The 20,885-nt window shown below is 39.1% G+C and overlaps 2 protein-coding genes across 2 annotated transcripts in view; one reads left to right on the forward strand and one right to left on the reverse strand.

Annotated features, from left to right (window-relative positions):
- The window catches only part of shmt2 (serine hydroxymethyltransferase 2 (mitochondrial)), a 28,078-nt gene extending 26,231 nt beyond the window's left edge, over positions 1 to 1,847 (forward strand). Inside the window, exon 12 of the mRNA XM_041034203.1 lies at positions 60 to 1,847. Within this exon, the coding sequence (XP_040890137.1) occupies positions 60 to 187 (128 nt within the window). The 3' untranslated portion in view covers positions 188 to 1,847. The remainder of the gene's footprint in view (positions 1 to 59) is intronic.
- A 10,361-nt stretch (positions 1,848 to 12,208) lies between these two features.
- Positions 12,209 to 20,335, reverse strand: LOC121178713 (cytochrome c oxidase subunit NDUFA4). Its single transcript, XM_041033006.1, has 4 exons — positions 20,294 to 20,335; positions 15,384 to 15,469; positions 13,318 to 13,381; positions 12,209 to 12,265 (listed from the first exon to the last, which is right to left on the reverse strand). The coding sequence occupies exons 1-4, from the start codon at positions 20,333 to 20,335 to the stop codon at positions 12,209 to 12,211; spliced, it is 249 nt and encodes an 82-aa protein (XP_040888940.1).
- Between the last annotated feature and the right edge of the window lie 550 nt (positions 20,336 to 20,885).

Below are 20,885 nucleotides of genomic sequence, written 5' to 3' on the forward strand. Positions count from 1 at the left end.
AAGAAAGCTTAAAATGGAAAGCTGAGCTTTCTCCCTCTGCTTTCTGCTGGCTTCACCAGGAAAGCTCCAGGACTTCAAGAACTTCCTTCTTCAGGACCCAGAAACTGTGGCTCGCATTGCAGATCTGCGCCACCGCGTTGAAGCTTTTGCCAGGCCCTTTCCCATGCCAGGCTTCCATGATCATTAGACCAGTCAGTCATTAGACCAGTCAGGGGGCTGAAATCCAGGGAGTAGAAAGCTGGCTGAGCAGAAGTGTGTAAGGAGAGGAAACAATGTCATGTGGTATTCAAATGTGGTAGATAGGTGCCTGTAAAATGGGATGATGAATCTAGAATCTTTTTTTCCAAACAGATCCGGGAAACCACATTTTTCTATACTTCTTTGCAGTCAACAATCAATATATTCTTGTAAACACATATCCTCCATGTTGAGGTAAAGAAACAAAATATGGCAGAGGTTTTTTTTTTTTTTTTTTTTTAAGAGCTGAAGAACTTATTTTCTATTGTGTAAAGATCTTTTTCTTAGTTTTGTCTACACCATTTCTTTAATGCGGGTGTGTGGGAGGAAAAAATAATGTCAAATCAAACACAACAAACAGTTATTGGTTTCACAGACTGTGTGACTTGATTAATGTATTATTAATTATTGTAATGAGTTACACTAAAGAGTCTTAATGCTGTAAAGAGTCTTAACTAAAGTCACTAAAGTCACTAGATTATTATATTCGCTTCGAGTTCTGTGCATGATTCTACTTTCTACTGTCATTTTCTGTTCATGAAACTAGGTACACAAGGAAGCTTCACGATGTGAAGGGTTGTTCTGGCAGATAGTGTTGTGTTGGCCTTTTAACATTTTTCTGGGGAAAATATTGTTGAAAATCATAGATTAGAAACCCAGAATAGCAACACTACAAACTTGGTCACATAAACTATTTAAAAACACATCATACAGATAATGTGAACAAAAATCAGCTACCATAAGCTTCAAAAAGTAGAATTTATTGGGATTTTTTTTATCATATTGCACTACAATATAATATTTCCACCTTGTGTAAAAATCTAACAAAGTATGCTGTCTTCTTTTCACACTGTTGTGAGTGCATCATCTTTTTTAATGTCAGATTTGATTCCACTATATTTTGTCATGACAGAGAAATCTCTAAATAATAACAGATAATAACCGAAATGTCATTCCGGATTATTTCATACTTTCCTTTAAGTGCGTTTACAAAGAGTATATACTTTTCTATATATTATTTAAAAAGAATTAACTATGTAACTGCCATCATTTGACATATATCATAAAGCCTCCAATTATTAGTATCATTTGTTGCTCAAGAAGAAAGATGATTTGTAGTGCAGTCTGCCTGGTTTAAGTGTCACTTATTTCACCACAGTGTTCAGTGATTGAAACTGTAAAGCAGCTGGATTTGATAAAACATTTTCATGGTATTTTGTTGTCTTATCTGGTTCACAGATTGGCAGTGTTGTCATTATCACTGCATCAGTGAGGAAGCAAGATTTCTGTTTGTGAAATGGTTTTACAGCACAATCCAGAGAAAGGATGTTAGAAACCGTGAGGTACTTTCTTACTTTGCACAAAACACAGCTTCTAAAGTCAACCGAATAATATGAATTATCCACATCGCAAGCTTTTAACAGCCAACAGAGTAGACTTTGCCAAAATATACCAATATGTATTTTACTACAGTGTTCATAAACCCACTGTTTGTCTGTTTACATCTCTGATATGTTGCCAGCTGTTGTATATCAAGCCTGGACTGTCTTTTACAGAACATTTTTATTTTGTTAGCTGAGTCCTAATAAAATCTAATAATGCAAGCATAATTTATGTTGTGGAAGTGATATTGATATACATTACTTGTCACACACTTTGTCACAGCTAAGTTTAAAAAAAAGTGTGTGGGAAGTTTTCATTCTCTCAAGATGTATCATGTTTATCTGAACTGTGACGGTGCATGTTTTTGTGTTCCGTTGTTTGATGTGTTGTAGTGTCATGTAGAGTGTAGTAACAAATTAAGCTAGATATGTACAGTGCTGATAAGTGGAATCATTTTGGATTTCAGAGGATGAGTGGCGGGGTCATTGTTTATCTGGCAGGGTTTGGATAAGGATGTGTCCTATCAGACAGTGAAATAATAAGTACTATAAACATTCTAAGTTTACTATACACATAATCTAATGCTGCATTTTTTTTCTCCATCCATCAGTAGGATTCTTATAAATTTAGCTATGTATTTTTACTGCGCTCAAGTATTGTTTAAAAACGTTTTTGTACTTTAGTGAGCATTTACGCCACAAAATGGAAACATTGTCCTCCACTACATTTAACATTTAGAGACTGTACAAGTAAGATTTTACACACAAACCACATTACTTGTATCTTTGATACATTTTTCTATAATGTAAACCTATAGCGTGGGTTTGTCCAGGGTTGAGGCACAGCAGTTGGAGGTTTAGCTACAATTAGTCAAACGAGGACAGGTTTCGTTTTCAGGGTCCAGTGCTAGCAGACATACTCCCTCCAGGTAACTATTAAAACAAAAGCGAGTCAGTTGGCGCCGCTTGACTCACACGTGACCTACTCTATTAGCTGTTGCACAAATCCAACGCACCTTTTCTGACAGGGCGGGCTATTTAAACCCTTCGTGCCCTGCGCACTGTTTGCCACTGTTTGCCTCTGTTCGCCTGCAGCCTCACGGTTTTTCAGCTAGCTAACTGCTGTAACACTTCTTCAAACACTACCGAAACGCTACGACCACTACTGTTGCTTTTGCTGCACATGTAGCATTTCACAAACAGGCTAACCTTCCAACACTGATAACATAGCTTACTGTAGATAACAGCGTTGTAAAGGAAATTCAGCTCTACTTCCTGCTGCTAGCTGCTTTTGCCTCACGTCCTCAGTTGTTCAGTGACTTTTACATCAAATGTGGCATTCAGCAGTCACTTGAAAGAGCTTCACTGAACAACTGGACAGCTGCGACTCTTTCCAAAGGATTTACTGTTTGTTAAGGTGCTAGGAATCCCTGCTTCATTAAGGTAAGTGGTTGCACCTTGTGCAAACAAACCTGACAAACCATCTTGGCTCTGGCTATTTTGTGTTTGTATACTTGGCTTCATCTGCTGTTTTATTGCTGATGGTGATGTGCGTTCAGTGATGTCTTGGGGTCTGCTGGTTGCATGTTTGATCTTGTGCTGGTAAACAAATGTGTGTCCAGTATTTGCTTTTATATTCATGTTGAAACACTTCCTTGTTGAGGAAGAGGATGTTTGTTTGGCTGGTGCCTACATTATCCCGTAATTCTGTTTTGTAGTTTACAGAAATGTTGCAATACAGAATGTTAAAGGGCTTAACTGTGGCTTTATTTCCCATACTGCTGTTGCTTTGGGGAGTGTCACTGTGTTGGCTCGCTGTAAACCAAGTGTCCAAACTAACCAAGTAGTACTGCGTAATAATTTCAGAAATTCAAACATGAGTTTTTAATTGGAGGCAGTCTGTTCACACACTATTTCCCTGTAACGTTTGCTTGATTGGACACACTAGAGAAATATTTAAACTGATAACTTGACTGTTTTCTTTTTTTATGTCATACTTGAATCTAATGCGCATTTCTCTGTGGTTTATGCTGCTGCTGCTGCTGCAGCGACATTCATTCGCATCCTTAAGATTACATCTGTTTACTGTGGTTTTTCTGCTGCTCATCAATGCCTCATAACATTTCTTAAGAGGGTTGCTCCAGGACAGCATTTTATTTTTTGTTTTTTTTTAACACACATAAATAAATGATTATCTGTTGCAATGTTGTGGCCTGATGCTGCAATATCAGGTGTATTGCTGTCTTTAAATGTATTCAACTCAATTCACTAAATACTATTCAAGTAGAAACTGAAGGTGCTGTGCTAGGGAATGGCCACATGGCAGTTGGTGCTGCATGTTTTGTAGTTATAGTATTAGTAGATTTACGCTGGTAGTTGCCCTTGTAGCTAATGCGCTTCTGGTTGGGGAGTTTATGATTGGCATCCCTGCACATTTACATCCAGCTCTGAAACAGTTGCTGATGTGCTGATGGTGGTGTATGCTTGCAGGGTTGACAAAGTTAGAGTCATGATGTATATCTACATTGTACATAACTTTTAGTTGGAGCCATTTCAGTTGTATAAACTTGTGTGAAATTTGTGTGCATTAACACCTCTGAGCACTAGGTGGAGCATTCATCTATGTTTCACCAGGGCATAGCTAAAGAGACATATTTAAAGTGACTTATGGTAACTGGGTTTAGGTGTTGCCTTCTGTGGAATGATCCAGTTTTTCCATGATGCTGATATCATACCTAAACAAAAGTTCCCCAGTGAGGATTCTTAACTTTTGGCTATGTGTGCCATATTTTGGTATAATTTAAAATGAACCTGGATTAGTGGCAGTAATATTTGGTGTGCTGAAAATAAATTGGAGATATTGTTTGGGGCTGCAGCTAACGATTACCTTCATTACTGATTAATCGGCCAATTATTTTCTTGATTAGCTGATTAATCATTTTGTTAATAAAATGTAACCGAGTATCAAAATAGTTGCAGCTCTGTTATTGTTTACTGGAAAACCTGAATGTTTTATTGTAAGCATGCATCAGTATCTAGCTCAGAAGCAGCTCCTCAGTGGTCATTTTAAGTACAGCAAATTATCTGGCAGTATACTGGGTTTTAGGTGTTGCATATAATGGTGTAAAAGATATAGGACAGACTGATCTTAAAGTTGTTGTCTACAATAAATACAGTCCAGTCAGGTGCAGGGTTATGAAGTCTGAACCCAATAGGCCACCTCTGCCACAATAACTGTTCATCATTATGGAACAATTTCCACTGCAGAATTTACTCACTCACTGAACTTAAGCAAAAGTCGTCTTTGTTTACATAGAACAGCTACATGAAGACTTAAATATATCCATTCTCTTCTTTACCTTATATTTTCCATTATGCCTTTTTTTTCCTGTGAGATAATTACAAATATACACTCATTTGGCAGTTTATTAGGTACATTTTAATAAAATTAATGCAGTCTGATTCAACAGCCATACAATAAATGCATCTTTATGAAAGTTATAATGTTCAGCTTCCTACGAAAATTGTTTTAGAGAGCTGTTGATTCAACTGCATGATAATTTTGGAGGATGTAATGTGGGGTGCTGTTGATTTGTATCGCCACTTATAGAAGTAACAGCAGAATAAAGCAGCAGAAAATGCGGAGATGTATAAACAACATAAACAACATAAACGCCATGTCGGTTGCTAGGCACCGCAGTAGTTGTTGACGCTCTCCTCTGCACAGTGAGTTACAGCAACCAGTCACTTGTCTGAATGTCACGCTGTGTGTGTTGTCCTCCACAGTCTGAATCTCTGAATCCAGCTTCTCTGCTGGTTTATTGTCAGTGCAAAAATATAACCAGTCCACTCAGACCTCTCTGGTCTCTCTGACGGCGGAAGTGAACGTAGAAGTCGCAGACGAACGACTCGCCGGCATTAACCTATTTTCTCGTTTAACCAAACCAAGCATGCACCTGTTGGTTACGCAACACGGCAGGTGTGTTTGATTTTGGACACTTGACGTGGTCCATGAGTAGTGCATTAAATCAGTGATTAATTAAGGTAACGCTAATCTCGCGGCTTCGTAATGACACCATCCTTTAATTTATTGCATAGTTTGACCCGGCCTTAAACCCCCTGACCCCCGGTCAGAGCGGATCCTGTGTGAACCACGGAGCTCTGCCCTCCAGCGGCCACAAACCATGCATGATACTGCAGATTCACCTGCGGCTTCTTCTCGGTTTCAGCTGCTGGTTTGGCCCTTTTCATTTGCGGCGTTCTCAGCTCTAAATGTAAAATGTAAATGTAAAATACTTGAGGTAATAAAATACTCAAGTAGGAGTGAAATTACTGACTTTAAATAAAAACTACTCCAAAAAGTACAAGTATACAAAAACGACTTTTACTAGAGTAAATGTAACTCCTTACTTCCACCGCTGGAAGCAACACATATGAGCAATATCTTTTAGCAGCAGAACGGACTGTAAAATCACTCTGCAAAATGAATAGGTCCATAAGCAAGAAAAAGTGCAATGAAAAAGTACTCTTCAGTAGTAATTGTCATAATTGTACACAGTATTACCCATCTGGTACATTTCCTCATAATGCTGGTCATACATCAAAGCCTTAAAACTCCCCTCTCATCTGCCCCGTGCTGCTGCAGGAACACACACGCACACACACACTGTTTCAAATGAAAAAGATGATAAAATTCAGTTCCCTTGGTAGCTGATCTTACAATAAATCATGTCTGTTTAATGAGGAGGGGAATAAATGACAATGTCAGCAATTAATTAGGAATGTATCTTCAGTCTGTCTTATCTCTCTCTCTCTCTCTCTCTCTCTCTGTGTGTGTAGATATTGTATACATGCATGTACCTCTGTCACTTCTATACCTGTCATAATTAAACCTAGCAGAAGCTAATATGATAGTAAAACACTTAAATATAGACAGGAGGAACTGTCTGTAGATGTAATGATGTACCAAGTCATATTTAGACATCCAAGGCACTCTAATGCACTATAATTATCCCATAATGAAACAGGAGTGTTCCTCATAGTCTAAGAGACATCACTTCAGTGTGTGAGGCCGTTGCCTGTCCGTATAATAATCCTAATCCCACTCTTAATCCTTTCACACTATTGCACCTGCTGCTACTTCTGCTGCTAATAACTATAATAAAGCATGACACTTTACTGTATCTACTGTACAAACAGCCAAATCCTGCACAGTGAGGCATACCAAAAATATAGAAATGGATCAAATGAAGAAACAAAATGTGGGGGTGGAGAATTGTAACATTTAACATTAATAAAAGACATAAACACTCAAAATCAAAGATCCTGCACACCCACATACTTTTCATTTTTTCTGCCTATTCTGTTTGAAGGCAGTGAAGCTGTGATGGGAATTACAAGAAGTCACCAGGCTCCATTAAGTAATAAGAAAGCTGAAGGTGTAACTTCTCGTGTCCAAACAGGTGCAACAAAACTAACAGGAAAATTAGTGGAATGTCAATCAAGAACTGTCTGCACACACCCAAACAGTCCAAGAGGTGTAATTAGCCAAAATTAAAATTACTTGTGTCGGTTTACCATAGGTGTATGAGCCTATGCAACTTTATTTGAAAAGCGGTCACTGTGGCCACTGATAATTATGAGAAAAGGGTTATTATTATATATTATTATATTTTATTTAAATGTTAAATTAGCCTCCTTAAGCTACTGGTCATACCAGAACAAGTAAGGCTGCAGCAGCAAAACCCCTGATTGTACTGAACTGAGTAAGTTTGGATTTTTGTTACTTATTAGTTCAACAGTTTGTTTGTAAAAGGAAGAATGTGTTGTGTCTTCCTTCCTTAACAAACAATTAAAAGCAATATCATTGTGTTTTCAATAGGGCTTTTTCACAGAAGACATTGTGATACATCACAGTAGGAAAAGCACAGGTGTAAATAATAAAATGACTGATGGCTGGTTCCATTTCACTGCTTCAGTTTCTGGGTCCTGGCACCGTTCATGCTCGCTCACTGTCACACTGTCGTGGATCTGTGGGACACTTGAGTAGAACTGGTCCATTCTTATTGTTTTTAACAACTGTGTTTTTAGTACTATGACAAGTCAAAATGTCTGCTGCCTGTTGTTTTTTATTTCTTTAATTAAATGGTGCTGCAACTTTGGCTCTTACTTTGTATAATATTGTAGATTTTGGTTAATTTAATGTCTTTACTTCCATTCCATATTTTGTTTTCATCAAGTAAAAACCTATATTAGTATCCTTTAGCTCCTAAAGCAACACAGAGCTTTTTATTTGACAGAGAGGACATGTTCTTCTCTTTGTTTCTAGGCTATCAGCTGGATTAATGACACTTAGATAATTCTCAGGAGGACCTGAAAATCTTTCCATCATCAATTAATTGTCCAACAGTGTCCCAGATCTGCAATTCAGGAATCTGTGTGTGCGTGCGTGTGTGTGCATGTGTTAATGTAGTGCAGCGAGACTGTGCATATTTTTCTGAAAGAGTCAGTTATACCTATTTTACACTCAGATTTTTCCTCTTTTAACTGTACCTTGAGTAAACAAACATTTTTTCACACCTGCAGTAAACCTGCAGCAGGGAGCCAGTAATTGAAACCTGTTTTTTTTTCTCCCTGCTCTAACTCAATGGAAACTCTCCTCGCTCCTGAAACGATGAGGGGTTCTAGGAACAAGACTGCCAATGCAGCATAATTCTTTGTCCTGCTTTTCACGCAGTGTGAGCTATTCTCATGGTGTATATTATAAACATGCCGCTGGCATATTTAGGAATCACCATAGGCAGGATGTTACCTTGTACATTGTCATATTTTTAGTGTGGATTTGTTTCCTCTCTCCAGCTGTGTTTGCAAGTGCCTCACTTGTGTTGTGGTTTAGCAATCTGTGGTCACCTCAGCATACTTTTATAAATTTTGAATTAAACTACTTGACTAAAACTTGGTCAGATTCTGAGAAGGCAGAATGACTGGAATACAAAACCATGTAGCCATACGACATACTGTTGAAAAGGGTTGTATTCCAAGGCTGGATTGTTTGTTATTAGAAATGTAAATGGATTTTTGAATGACGTTTTCTTAATTCTGGAACAGAAACCAGGAGTTAATGCTTAAACTTCCAGCCACCAGGATACCCCTTGGAAAGGAATTGTCTTCCATTGTGAAAACTCTACTGTTTGTTTGCAATGCACCCATGTGAATGTAGGAAGAATTATGTTAATATCATGTTTATAAAAAATAACTTTTAAAGACTTTTAAAGCTTTTTTTAAACCCTGAAACATGCTAAACTCAGGTATTATTCTGTTCCACTTCAGAACTATTATGGCTGCTTTTCTTGTCTCAGTTCTGCAGTAAAAAAAATATATATTTTTTTTTTTTTCACTTTTACATGGTCCTGTGAATCTGTCATCAGTATGACAGCATGTGGATTTCATCTTTTTTTATACAAAACTTAGTTGCGAAAGACAAACTAGTAAAAGTAGGGGAGGAAAAAGCACCATCTAACCTAACAACCTCTCCCTTGTGAAAGGTCACCCCGTTTGAAGATATGGACAAACACTGGTTTGCTCTTTTGATTTTGATGTTCCAGCTCAGGGAGAAAACATTAAAGGATGAAAGGCCTCACTATCTCCACTGGATCAGTGGATCTGCCCAGAGCCACTCTACCCCAGTGTTGCCACTGTTGCCTCCTGTTTTGCGGCATGTCCTATTTACTTATTTATTCGTCCCTCCTCCACCCACGACTCACTTCTTATCTCACCCAATTAATCCTCATCTAAAAATATCTACTCTTGCTCGTCACAGAGGATGTAATCGAGGAGAAGATGGTCTCTTTCAATCTCCCTCCTCCTGCTTCTTACTGACAAGTGCTCAAGTATCTCTGTGTTGAGAAAGTGCTCTCACTTCAACGTCTGAGGTAGAAAAATGACAAACACAACCTGTGTTTGTAAAACCGAGATCTTAATCACACACTGCCATACTTCACTGCCTACTGAGGCCTGATTGGGATTGCATGTTTGTCTTAATGTTTGCAGTTTTGGAAGAGGACTGTGTGGGTTTGTTGACACAGTCGCTGCTTGCTGAAGTCACATGAATGTAGTAATTTAGCTCTATAGGCGTATTTTATTACTAGCGTGAGTTGGAAATATGACTGAAAGCAGGCGAGGACAACATGTTATTAGATAAAGAAAGCTTAGAACGTGATGTTCAGGTTTTTGAAAACAGTCATATTTGAAGTGTTGGAAAATAAATGGGCAGAATGTGAATGGCGTGAAAAGGAGACGACATTAGAGACAAAGTCTCCCCATATTCCACAAGCTTTATCCTAATTGGTAAATTGTTTAAGGGTGATCTGCTAGTGTGCGTCACCCTCGGCCTTAAAGTTTTGTACTGAGACTAACACACTGGTGCAGCACAATCACAACGACCTGTGAAGCTCTTCAGGTTCCATAATAACTATCCCCCCTCTGTGTGTGTGTGTGTGTGTACGTGTGTGTGTGACCTTGTGATTATGCCCCAGTGTGATGCTTTGGCCTGGCTGATTACCTGTCAGCAGGTTTTGTGCATCTGACACCAACACACACACACACACACACAAATCACAAGCCGCAACAGACAATGCCCACTGGGCAGGTCACCACACTGTTGCAGGAAGCATATTGCTGTTTAAAAGGAGCAGACGCACACACACATAAATGGACCCATGCAGGGTCTGGAACATAAATTGTCTATTAAGGAGTATATTAGGGGAACTCAGGGGTCCAACATTCAGACAGTTTGTGTGCCATTAGTGCTGGATATTATGTTGTCGGGTGTCCAGTGATACTGTGTGAAAGCAGATATATACACCCACAGGCGCACACAGACACAAACATTCATCATTCAATGAATGCTCCAACATGGGAAAATTATATCAGTAGGAGGCATATTTGGAGAAACTACTCATTCTCACTCTGTCATTTTCCTGCTCCACAACTAAGTGAAAATAAGGTTTTCGGTCTTTCCAGACAAGCAGTGATCAAACAGTTGAGTGATTTGTCTCCTTGGACCTGATCTTTCTGGGACTGAAAACTGGTTGAAAAGCGCTCCCTGACCCACACGAATATTCATCTCTCATTATTAATTTCTATTTTGGTCCCCTTCATCTGCAACTTCATATCTCAGCATGTGTGCATGTGTGACTTACTTCTCCCAGAAGTGCTGGATTTGTGATGTGATGAGCTCAGTAGACAATGTTTCTCCCTTGGATATTAAAAGCAAGAGTTTGGTGTTGTAGAGCATTCACGACGTCATTAACACAGTCAACCACAAATATCGGCTATTCACGGTACGCATAGTCATGTCACACACATTTTATTAGTTTAGCTTCATGGATGGCATGAACAGTAGAGAGGTTGTCCTTAACCTGGAGGACTTGGAATAAGCGTCCTCTACCGTTTTATCTAATACATGAACTTTACAACCCCCGACCCAGCACTCTCTGTAACGTTAACTTTTAAGACCTATGAGACTTTGGTGCAAGGTTCTCCTTTACATCTCCATTGTATTTTTAAAAGCCAGGGCACTTTACAAACATGTCCTGGACAGTGGCCTGCCACACCATGAAGTGTGTTGGATCTCTGTGTTGTTTTGCAGTTTGCTCTGCTGTGTGTGGTTCTTGGTCCTTATTTTATCATTTTGTTCAGTTCTCTTTTAGTTGTTTCCAGTTGCTTGTTCTCCCCAAACCCTTACAAGGGCTTTGCACGGTATACGCATGCTGATGACTTCTTTTTGTTAGGATTACAGTTGTTGTTGCAGATGTGGTAGTAAACAGCGGTTATTCGTCTTTGTTGCAGCAGTCCATTTTTGATGTGATGTGATGACACATCTGCTCAACCAAGCAGTTAAATTGTTCACAATGGTTCAACCGGCTAGTTGTTAACGTTGTCCGTCTGCCAGTAGATGGTGGGCAGGTAGCATACAGTGAGTTTGTTCCTTCTGGAAGCAGCTGCCTGCTACAACTGGAAATGAGATTGATAAGAGGTTTGAAAAGCAGAACAATGAGCTGAAAGATTCTAAAAAAGTCTGTATGACTCAAAGGAGCAGTAGAGTCTGGTAATAATTCTTTGGGTTTATCACTGTGAGTGACCCATTTCACATCACTGCAGTCATTTGATCCATTGCTACTATAAAAATATAGATTATAGCGCTTGTAAGAGAAAAGCTGTTAATCACTACCAGCTTTAAAGTTGCTTTCCAGTGTCAGACCCTGACCTTTGACCCTCCAGATGAGGGGTTCATACGAGAAAGAGCCCAAATGCAGCCCAAAGTAAAAGGTTTTGTGATGATTAATAACCAACATGAAAATAAGTAGCATATAAACAACATTGCATATGATCATGCACTAAAGAACCAGCCTTCTGTCTTGTGTGATCTTTAATTGCTTTTATTCACAAGGTTACAGTGTTAATTCAGAGCTGCCGCAGCGAAGCATGAGGTGAGACTGAGGAAATGTACAGGGAGACATTTCACATCAGCGAGACGACAGCAGGAGGTCCTGCCAAACTTGGTGCCCCTGGAGTTGCCTGGAGGACCTTTAGAAGTCAGGGCCCTCTTTCTTCAGGCTCTTGTAGTCTGTGTTGATGGCCACAAACTGCGGAAGGCAGGAGGAATACATTTAAATCTGTTTTGCTTAAATTAAATTCATCAGTGCTCTCTTTAGGAGAGCACCCTGAAAAAAAAAAACAGGGGTAAGGATTTTTCCCTCCCCTCTAGTGCAAACAAAGGCACACTTGGATGCATGTGCTCTCCCAAACACACTTACTTGCCGCGATTCTTTCTTGGTCATTTATTTTGCAGATTTTTGTCTTGCTGAGTCTTTTAGGAAACAGTTTGCATATGTCATGGATAATATATATGTTGTGTGACTGCGTGCATGTGTTCTGTAAACATCACAGCCCTCCAACCATGAAAAAGGCACATTCTTTTTTTTTTTTTTTTTTACTAGCAGTGATTATTTTCTCCCAGTGTATTTTTCTTGATTGGTCTGCCATTGAAACTCTCGCCTACCCCCTTCGCTCTCGTCTCTCTCCCACTTCCCCCTCCTCATTACGATCGTTGTTTGGACTTCAGTGGAATTTCGATGTGAGACCTTTGCCTCGCTATCGAGAATTAAACATGCCATGTCCTGACCTTTTGTCTGCAGCGACTTTCATTCCACTGGCAAGCAATGCAGCCTTGAAATCCTCAGAAAACGTTCTTTTCTCTGAAAAACACATCATCCAGATCTCCTCTTCAGGGGCCTGTCAGTTGGTTGTTTTTCTGCTCTATTTTGGGTCAGCATTGTTAATATTTTCATTAGTTTGTCTAGGGCTTTGGTCTTGTTCAAGAGGTAGGGCAAATTACAACCAACCGCTAAAAGCTCCCGGTTCCATCTGCCTTAATTTGTTTTTGAGAGACACTTGGTTTTCCTTTGTTTGAACAGATGTGGAGAAAGCCAGGAAGCAATCGTGTTGATCTGACATTATTTTGCCAACAATGGCTTGTCTAAATCTATTTTGGTGGGGATTTAAGCTGATGATGAATATGAGGTTTTCAGTGACTCAATGAAATTATGTAATTTTTATCAAGATAAGTTTTCTGGCAAACTTGACTGGTGTGAGCAGGGAGGCAGCCAGCCAGACAGTGTTTGATGGGATTAGTCACCTTGTACTGGTAGGTTGGATCGAGCTTGTTCCAGGGCTCTGGGTTGTTCTTCTTGTCCCAGAGGCTAAAAATGTGGCAAGATTCAGGGCATGGAGAATAAAGTGGGGAGGGAAGAAGAAAGAGAAAAGACAGAACACGTATGAGAGAGGCATGCATGATGACGGCGAAGAGCAGATGCAGAGAAAGAGAAGATATCAAGATGAGAAACGGGCCGAGATGTAAACAAATAGGAGGAAAAAGGAACAGAAGGACAGAGACAAAAGGAGATAAATACATTGATGCCGGTTGGAGACAAAAGAGAAGTGATTATGAGATGAGGTGAACTCAGCCCAGTGACTTGGCAGTGCTCCTCTGTTCATTAACCAAAGTCTGGATTTCACAGTTCTCCACTGCGACTGTCCATCCCTCCTCCTCTTTCCCCCTGTGGCAGCACGTCACGCCACCAAAGCACAAACAAAGAGACCAAGAGACTGATGGCAGAGCGAGTACCCCCCCCCCCCCCCCCCCCCCCCCCACCCCTCCATTACCACAAACATTGCACAGTCTCTGAGAGAGAGGCAGCCACTGACCACAGCACTCATCAGCAGCTGGTGATGAGGTCAGGCTTTATGGCTGACCCTCAGAACAAGTGGTTCTGTGTGACCAAAAATAGGACATGAGCAGTGCACATTTACAGTATGTGAGCAGTCACTGAGTTCAGTGTGGCTGGTGCAAATCGTCATTGTGAGACATGACAGTCTAGCTGTGTTCTTGGTAAACTTTAACATGTAGCTATCAAAAAAAAAAAACTTTGCTTTGATGGTAGCATCAAATTCAGTGCACTCATATGGATGAGTGATGGAGAGCATTTTATGAAGTCGTTGGCAACCATACTTAAGGAGTTTGTTTAAGTGTTTATGTTAAAAAACAAATAGCCAATCAGTCAGTAAAATGTTGTCTGAAATTTGATTGGACCCTAATTTGTAAGTTGTTAAAATTTAAAATGAACAAAAACTCTGTCTTACCATTATGCAAATTAACATCCCACTCTCCTGGCAGTTTGTGAAATTTCCATGAAATTTAATCTATCGATTCTTACACATGGAAACAAATTTTCCATTGTTTTCGTGACAGTGTGCACAACTTTCAAATTAATGAATGAAGCGCTGGATTCATTGACAGCTGCAGAGTTGCAAGGACACAGTTGGGTGCACAAGAAGTGTCACATCAAAGACAAGAGTTTGCATTTGGGGTCCTGTGTGTAATTAGATTTAGGCAACAAAAGCACTGAGGTTAAGGTTAATGAAAGATTGTGGTTTTGGTCAAATTTCAATGAACACATTGTGTCTGAAATCATTGTGAACCTTCTCTGTATAAAATCAGACCAGAATCTTTCACCAGTCTTAACCAAGAACTGTGAGTGCCTTAACATAACCATAAAAAAAGTGTAACTAATGCTGTAGCCACTACAAGTCAATGTTTTACTGTCATAAAAAAATTGGAAAATTCCTGTGACTATTTCACAAACTGCTGTGAGGCTGGGTTGAAATTAACTCTCACACCCCACAGTTAAAATCTGTAGAAAATGAGATGAGCAGCATAACATATGAAATCTTGATTATATAAGTACCTGATGTGTTTTTATTGTAAATTGTAGAATGATGTTAGGGAGAGTGTGGTGTTACTTTCTCGAACAAACAATTCTGCAGAGCACACATCAACTAGACAACAGCCCAGTTTCTTTCTGGCTTTGTTAATAATGTACATCTGATAATCTGCTCCTGTTGACATTTCATTTCTTCTAGTGAAAGCTACAGAGAGCATTAGCTAAAAATGAGAATCCTGCTACCTTTGCTACCTTTTGTGCATTGCTCTTTGCTAATGAAAACAAGTGAGAGCAGATAAAAGATTCTGTAAGAGATTCATTTGCCTCCAGATTCATTGGACCCTCATCCAAAATGGCTATCACAACCAAACCCTATTGGCATTTTGAAAACTTCAGTATCAAATGACATTTTAAATCATCCAAGGTTAGGATTCAGGTAGAACAATGGCTACAAGTGTAGACAAACAATAGAAAGACTTACGTGACATGAGGCCCTCTTGACAGACGGATCAGGTAGAGGATGGCACCTGTGATGCCCATAGTCGTGAAGACGAATTGAGGGATTAACTGAGGAGAGGAGGGATGCATTAATCCCAGACCACAGAGACATATGAAGGTAAACAAACATATTCTATCAAGTGGCTGGCTGTGATATGTCCTACGGATATACACCTGTGTGAAATGCACACACATGTACACACAATCATGGGTAGTTGTTATTCTTGTTTTTCCTCTCACTGCCCTCCTCCATATGCATGAGGCCCAGGCCATGTGTGAGGCAGCTCACTGTCAGCGTGGGTTGAATGGGCAAGGATGCGGTGGAAGAGAGAGCTGCCGCATGTCAGTGTGTGCCAGCCTCTCCTTCTCAAGACTACAGTATACCTGTCAGACTGAGCGACAGCATCACACACACACACACACACACACACACACACACCCTTAAACACATGCATATACTCGCACAGATATGCACAGAAATGAGATTACACACCCTGTCTGCGTATTCAACCACACTGGCATTAATGTGTACACACACACACACACAGACCCACTTTTACTTGATGTTCTGAGCAGTAAAGATGACAGGAATTAAAATAGAAAAGCACATTAGGGTGACAGGGGGATAATATGATATGCCATCTTAAACACCGAACGCTTAGGTGTGGCAATCTTCTCACCGCGCATCTATTCATCAGCGCCACACTGCCATAAATGTCCTATTTACTCTATGGTCCTTTTTCATATCAGCTCACCAAGGACCTTCCAGGTCAAGTCAGGAATTTTCTCAAAAAATTTAATATGAAAACTTCTATCAAATTTATGAGACCCTGCAAAGTCCTGTACCTCTACTCCAAATGCATTTTTAGTCATTAATTTTTGAAGTGTGGCCTTCAGAGCTAAATTTCAACATTTGTTCAGTTCTTTGTATGTGTATTCTAAGCCTCACTGATTGTACATTTTTTTCTCTGGATTGCATTAAAAGTTGTACTGAACATCCAGCAAAACCCTTAGCATCATTTGCAACATGTAAAAAACTAAGGAACTAAGATTAATATTTTGTCTAGACACATGGAACACAAGTCTGCAACAAACCAAGTCATTACAAAGTGTGAGCTGCAATCTTTCAGAACCAAATGGAAAAAGGCTAAATAATTATCACACAGAAACAGAAAAATCTGGGGTCAACATGGTACAAATATCTACCTGTGAGATAAAGAAGTGAATGTAATATTACAGCCAGTAGAACAAAAGAAAAAAAAAATAGCTATTATCAAAAAAAACTTAAATAATGAAGGAGTAATATAACATCTTTAAATTTTTTATATGTCTGCAATGAATTTTAGCACTTTCCCATAAAGTTGGCAAAAGTGTTTCAAGAAAATTAAAATAATATTTCTTGGGAAAATATACATTCAAAATATCTTAAAAAGTGGGGTTTTTTTCAGCTCCGAAGAGAAATACAGAACTGCACAGTGTGTTTAAAAAACTCTATTAATACTACACAGGATCAAAATTTGGTTTCAAGAAAGTGAAAGGTGGTGGAAATATTAATTTTTGAAAATCAAACATATTTTGGATTTTTAAAATTAAATTGAGTACTGAAAAACAATTAGTAACAACTGTGTACACAAAAATCCCCAAAAACCCTGAATTTTAGCTCTGAGGGCAAAATTCATAACTAGATATACTAGATATATAACTAAATACAGTATTTGGAGTAGAGCTAGGGGATTTTGCAAGGTCCCATGAAGTTTTTACGATTTGACATGAACTGGGAAAAGTTCTGAATTCCGGGTGAGTTGGCATGAAATGAATCCTATATGATACGCTATGCATGAGACAGAGGCGGAGAGGGAAGGAGGGTGAGGGAGGGAGAGAGAGAGAGTCACACCACTGGCGAACAGCTGTTCTCAGCCCACACAGATCTAGTCAAGCTGTGGAGAGATGACAGTTTGATCAGGTTGAACTGAAGGATGTCTCTACTCAGCTGTATCTAGACATCTGTCTTCTGTCTGATTGCGTTGTCACTTGCCTTGTTGTTGATTAGGAGAATGTCTGGTGATAAAAGTTTGATATTTGCTACCTTAAAGCTGCAGTAGAGAAATGAAGAAAATGTCCCTCCCTCAGCTACACACTCAAAGTCACTCAGTGCACAATGAGCACAACTCTGACTCAGAGCATGGACTCCCTGCTTCAGACTCAACTGATGAGATTTCCAAGTGTCAAAATGCCATTTGACAGTAGTCAGTTGAATGAATGTACAATCAGTATTGTAAAGATTATAAATAGGTCTGCCACTGACAATTATTTTTATGCTAGTCTGCAGATTTATTTTCCCAGTGAATCAATGAATAATTGCCATCTTTTAAAAACAGAAAAAAAATTGTGAACTATGGTAATTTCCCAGAGGTGACGTCTTCAAATTGCTTGTCTTAGTCCACCAATCCAGAAAAAGATTTTCAGTTTACAGCAGAATCATATGAATCACTGCAAATACAGTATGCAAATTCTCACATTTGAGAGCGTGGAAGTGACATTTCTGCTTGTAAAAAAAAAAATTAAAAAAAGACAAATGAACAGAAACAATTCCTCAAGCATCTAGCTGCTGATTAATTTTCTCTTGACTGACTAATTGATTTATTGACTAATCATCTCAGCTTTAATTCCTTGGAGCTGCAACTACAAAAATAACTTTTTTTTTCTTTTTTTGCAATTACTTTTTTTGCATAATCAAATAATCAAGTTAGGCAAACATACCTGTCACAGTTTCTAGTTTACCTCAGTCTGCCTAAAATACCCTGTCTCCTAGAAATTACGCCATAAAAACGGTGAATAAGTTTTGGAGGAAACGTAGTCACTGGCTGGATTTTGTTCAGAGACAGTGTTTCTTCTTCTGAATGAAACTGCACATTTATTACTGGCAGCAGAATCACCAGGAGTTAGTTGGGTTCAATGGTGGGTGAACAAAGTCACACCAGAGTGCGTGGTTTGCATTCACAGTCACCTCTGTGTTTAGGTTCACGCAACAAAAGCATTCTGGTTAATGTAAGAGAAAGAGTGTGGTTTTTGTTAAATGAAAGTAAACATGTTGTGTCTGAAACCACTTTTAACTTTCTCTGTATTAAGCCAGACCACAATCTTTCCATAACCATAACCAAGTGCTGTGAGTCCCTAAACATAACCATAAAAAACGTTTAACAATGGCGGCAGTCACTACAAACGGATATTGTACTGTAAGATTGGATATTTGGGCAGAAAACTAATACACACACTGTGAATATTTTATGGATAAGTTCAGTGTCAACATATTTTCAACTTGCCAAATACCTAAATTAACGGATTATCCTCATTAGTTTAGCAGGAAATGTAATTGCAATCGGATTACGTTAATACCAAACATATTTGCTGTTACAGTTTAGTTGTGTATAAATGCCAATTCTAGGAGACAGGGTTGCTTAGTCATGTGCTGTACAGTGTGCTCACCCAGCATGGGTTTCATGTTTGATGAATTCTTCTCCAAGGAGGCTCACTATGAACTTTTCAACGTCTCCAAGTTAACCTTGGAAAAAAAAGTTCATATACATAGTTCATGGCAAGTTTTCTTTCATTTTCTTTTTTGTCTTGTACACATACTGGGTGCTGTCTGCAGATGATCAGCTTCGATCACTGAGGCAAACACAAACAGCCACGCGCTCACGCAAACACACATGGAAGCAGGTCAGCTTTGATCACTGACACACGCACACACACACACACACACACACACACACACACACACACACACACACACACACACACACACACACACACACACACACACACACACACACACACACACACACACACACACACACAAATCCTGTGTGTAGGGAGCTGTCCATCCCCCAGTGCTGATATCTCCATAACGTGCCACACAGGTGAGTGTTTCACCTTTCACCATTCAGCCTGACTGATACAGGAAGTGTTTTATACTCGCTAGAGTTCAATACGGCTGCTGCCCTTATTACTTTTCTGGTGCACTGCCAAGCCAACCCCGTCAATCCTTGAATTTGGGTCACCCACGACAAAGCTCTGAGGCAACAGGAGAAAAAAAAAAAAAACGCACAAGCACAGACAGCTTCTATGTCTTTCTTTCTTTCATTTTATAGTGATAGTAGTAAAGCACATTTACTTGCCAATGATACAAAGTAATTATGTGCAGTCACAGTACTCGTTTCAAGCATGCCAGTGATCAGTATAGAAATTTATTATTATTATTTTAATTTCATACGTAACAAAAGAATCTAATCTTAAAGGTCCACTTACTCAGCTTTCTGAGCTTTCAGAGCTTGTAACTGAATCTCACTGGTGTTATTCTGTGATTGGATCTGGCTCAGGTGTTAGTGTTCATATTTGTTTTTCAAATATTTTACAGTAATTTTCATTCATAGCTAGTTCTGCTAGTTCTTTTTGTAAAGTGTTTTTTATGAGATCTGGTCAACAACAGCACCAACCAACCAACCAACCAATGTTGCTCAGTGTTTTTGTTTTTTTTCCCCTCTCTAATATGTATTGACTTTTCCATTTGCACTTGTGCTTATGCACTTATTCAGAAATGCTTACATATACATACATATAGCACATATGTAGTATGTATTTTTTTTATAAGTAGGTGAGTAAGTCCTCCTTATTTAGAAAATTTAAAACTGAAGACCTGAATAAATACATAGTGGAAAACTAGTACCAAATTTATTCACAATCATGACTTTACTATATATCAATTTATACACAGACTATACCATATACCAGTCTAACATTATAGTCAGTTTATTAGGCCTTGTGTATAAATCTCTATATGTTAAATAGTCATAGAAGTAGGCTCGATTGATATATGAATATGATGCCACCTACCCCTGGGTGTTTCTTCGCATGTTGAAGCATGGTCTTAATCATCTTTATTAGTCTTCCAAGAACAAATCCACCAACTAAAATACTAAACCATATGCAACAGCTAAAGCTTGATGAATGTTTCCATGTAAGTGAATGTGCAGATTTACAGAAAGAGCTGCTTGTTAGCTGTAAGTAGAGTGTGTTGGCCAGTGCAGTTAAACCTGTTGCCAGTCTCTCCCCTCTGCTCTTTCCCACTCCCTCCCTCCCACTGGATAAATGAGAGGGTCAGAGGGGTGAGGGAGGGGGGGGTGAGAGGGAGAGACAGTCGTAATCCTCATAATCACGTCAGTTGAGGACACTGTAACTTTCCACTAAGGCTCATTGGGCACTCAGTGTGCTAGAGCGTTTTGTTATACAACGACAAAACTGCAGGTACTGAAAGTCAGATTTTCACTGACACAACAGATGCAGACAGATATTTTTTAAATATTTCCTCCTGGAGGTGCTGCAGTAGAACAGCCGGCTCCTATAATGGGTTCATTTTCAGACCTCACACTATTGTATTGGATAGTTTCATGTTATATTGTTGTTTCTAAAATGACGAGTCACTATT

The sequence above is a fragment of the Toxotes jaculatrix genome, chromosome 3 (assembly GCF_017976425.1).
Source record: "Toxotes jaculatrix isolate fToxJac2 chromosome 3, fToxJac2.pri, whole genome shotgun sequence".
Classification (NCBI taxonomy): Eukaryota; Metazoa; Chordata; class Actinopteri; family Toxotidae; genus Toxotes; species Toxotes jaculatrix.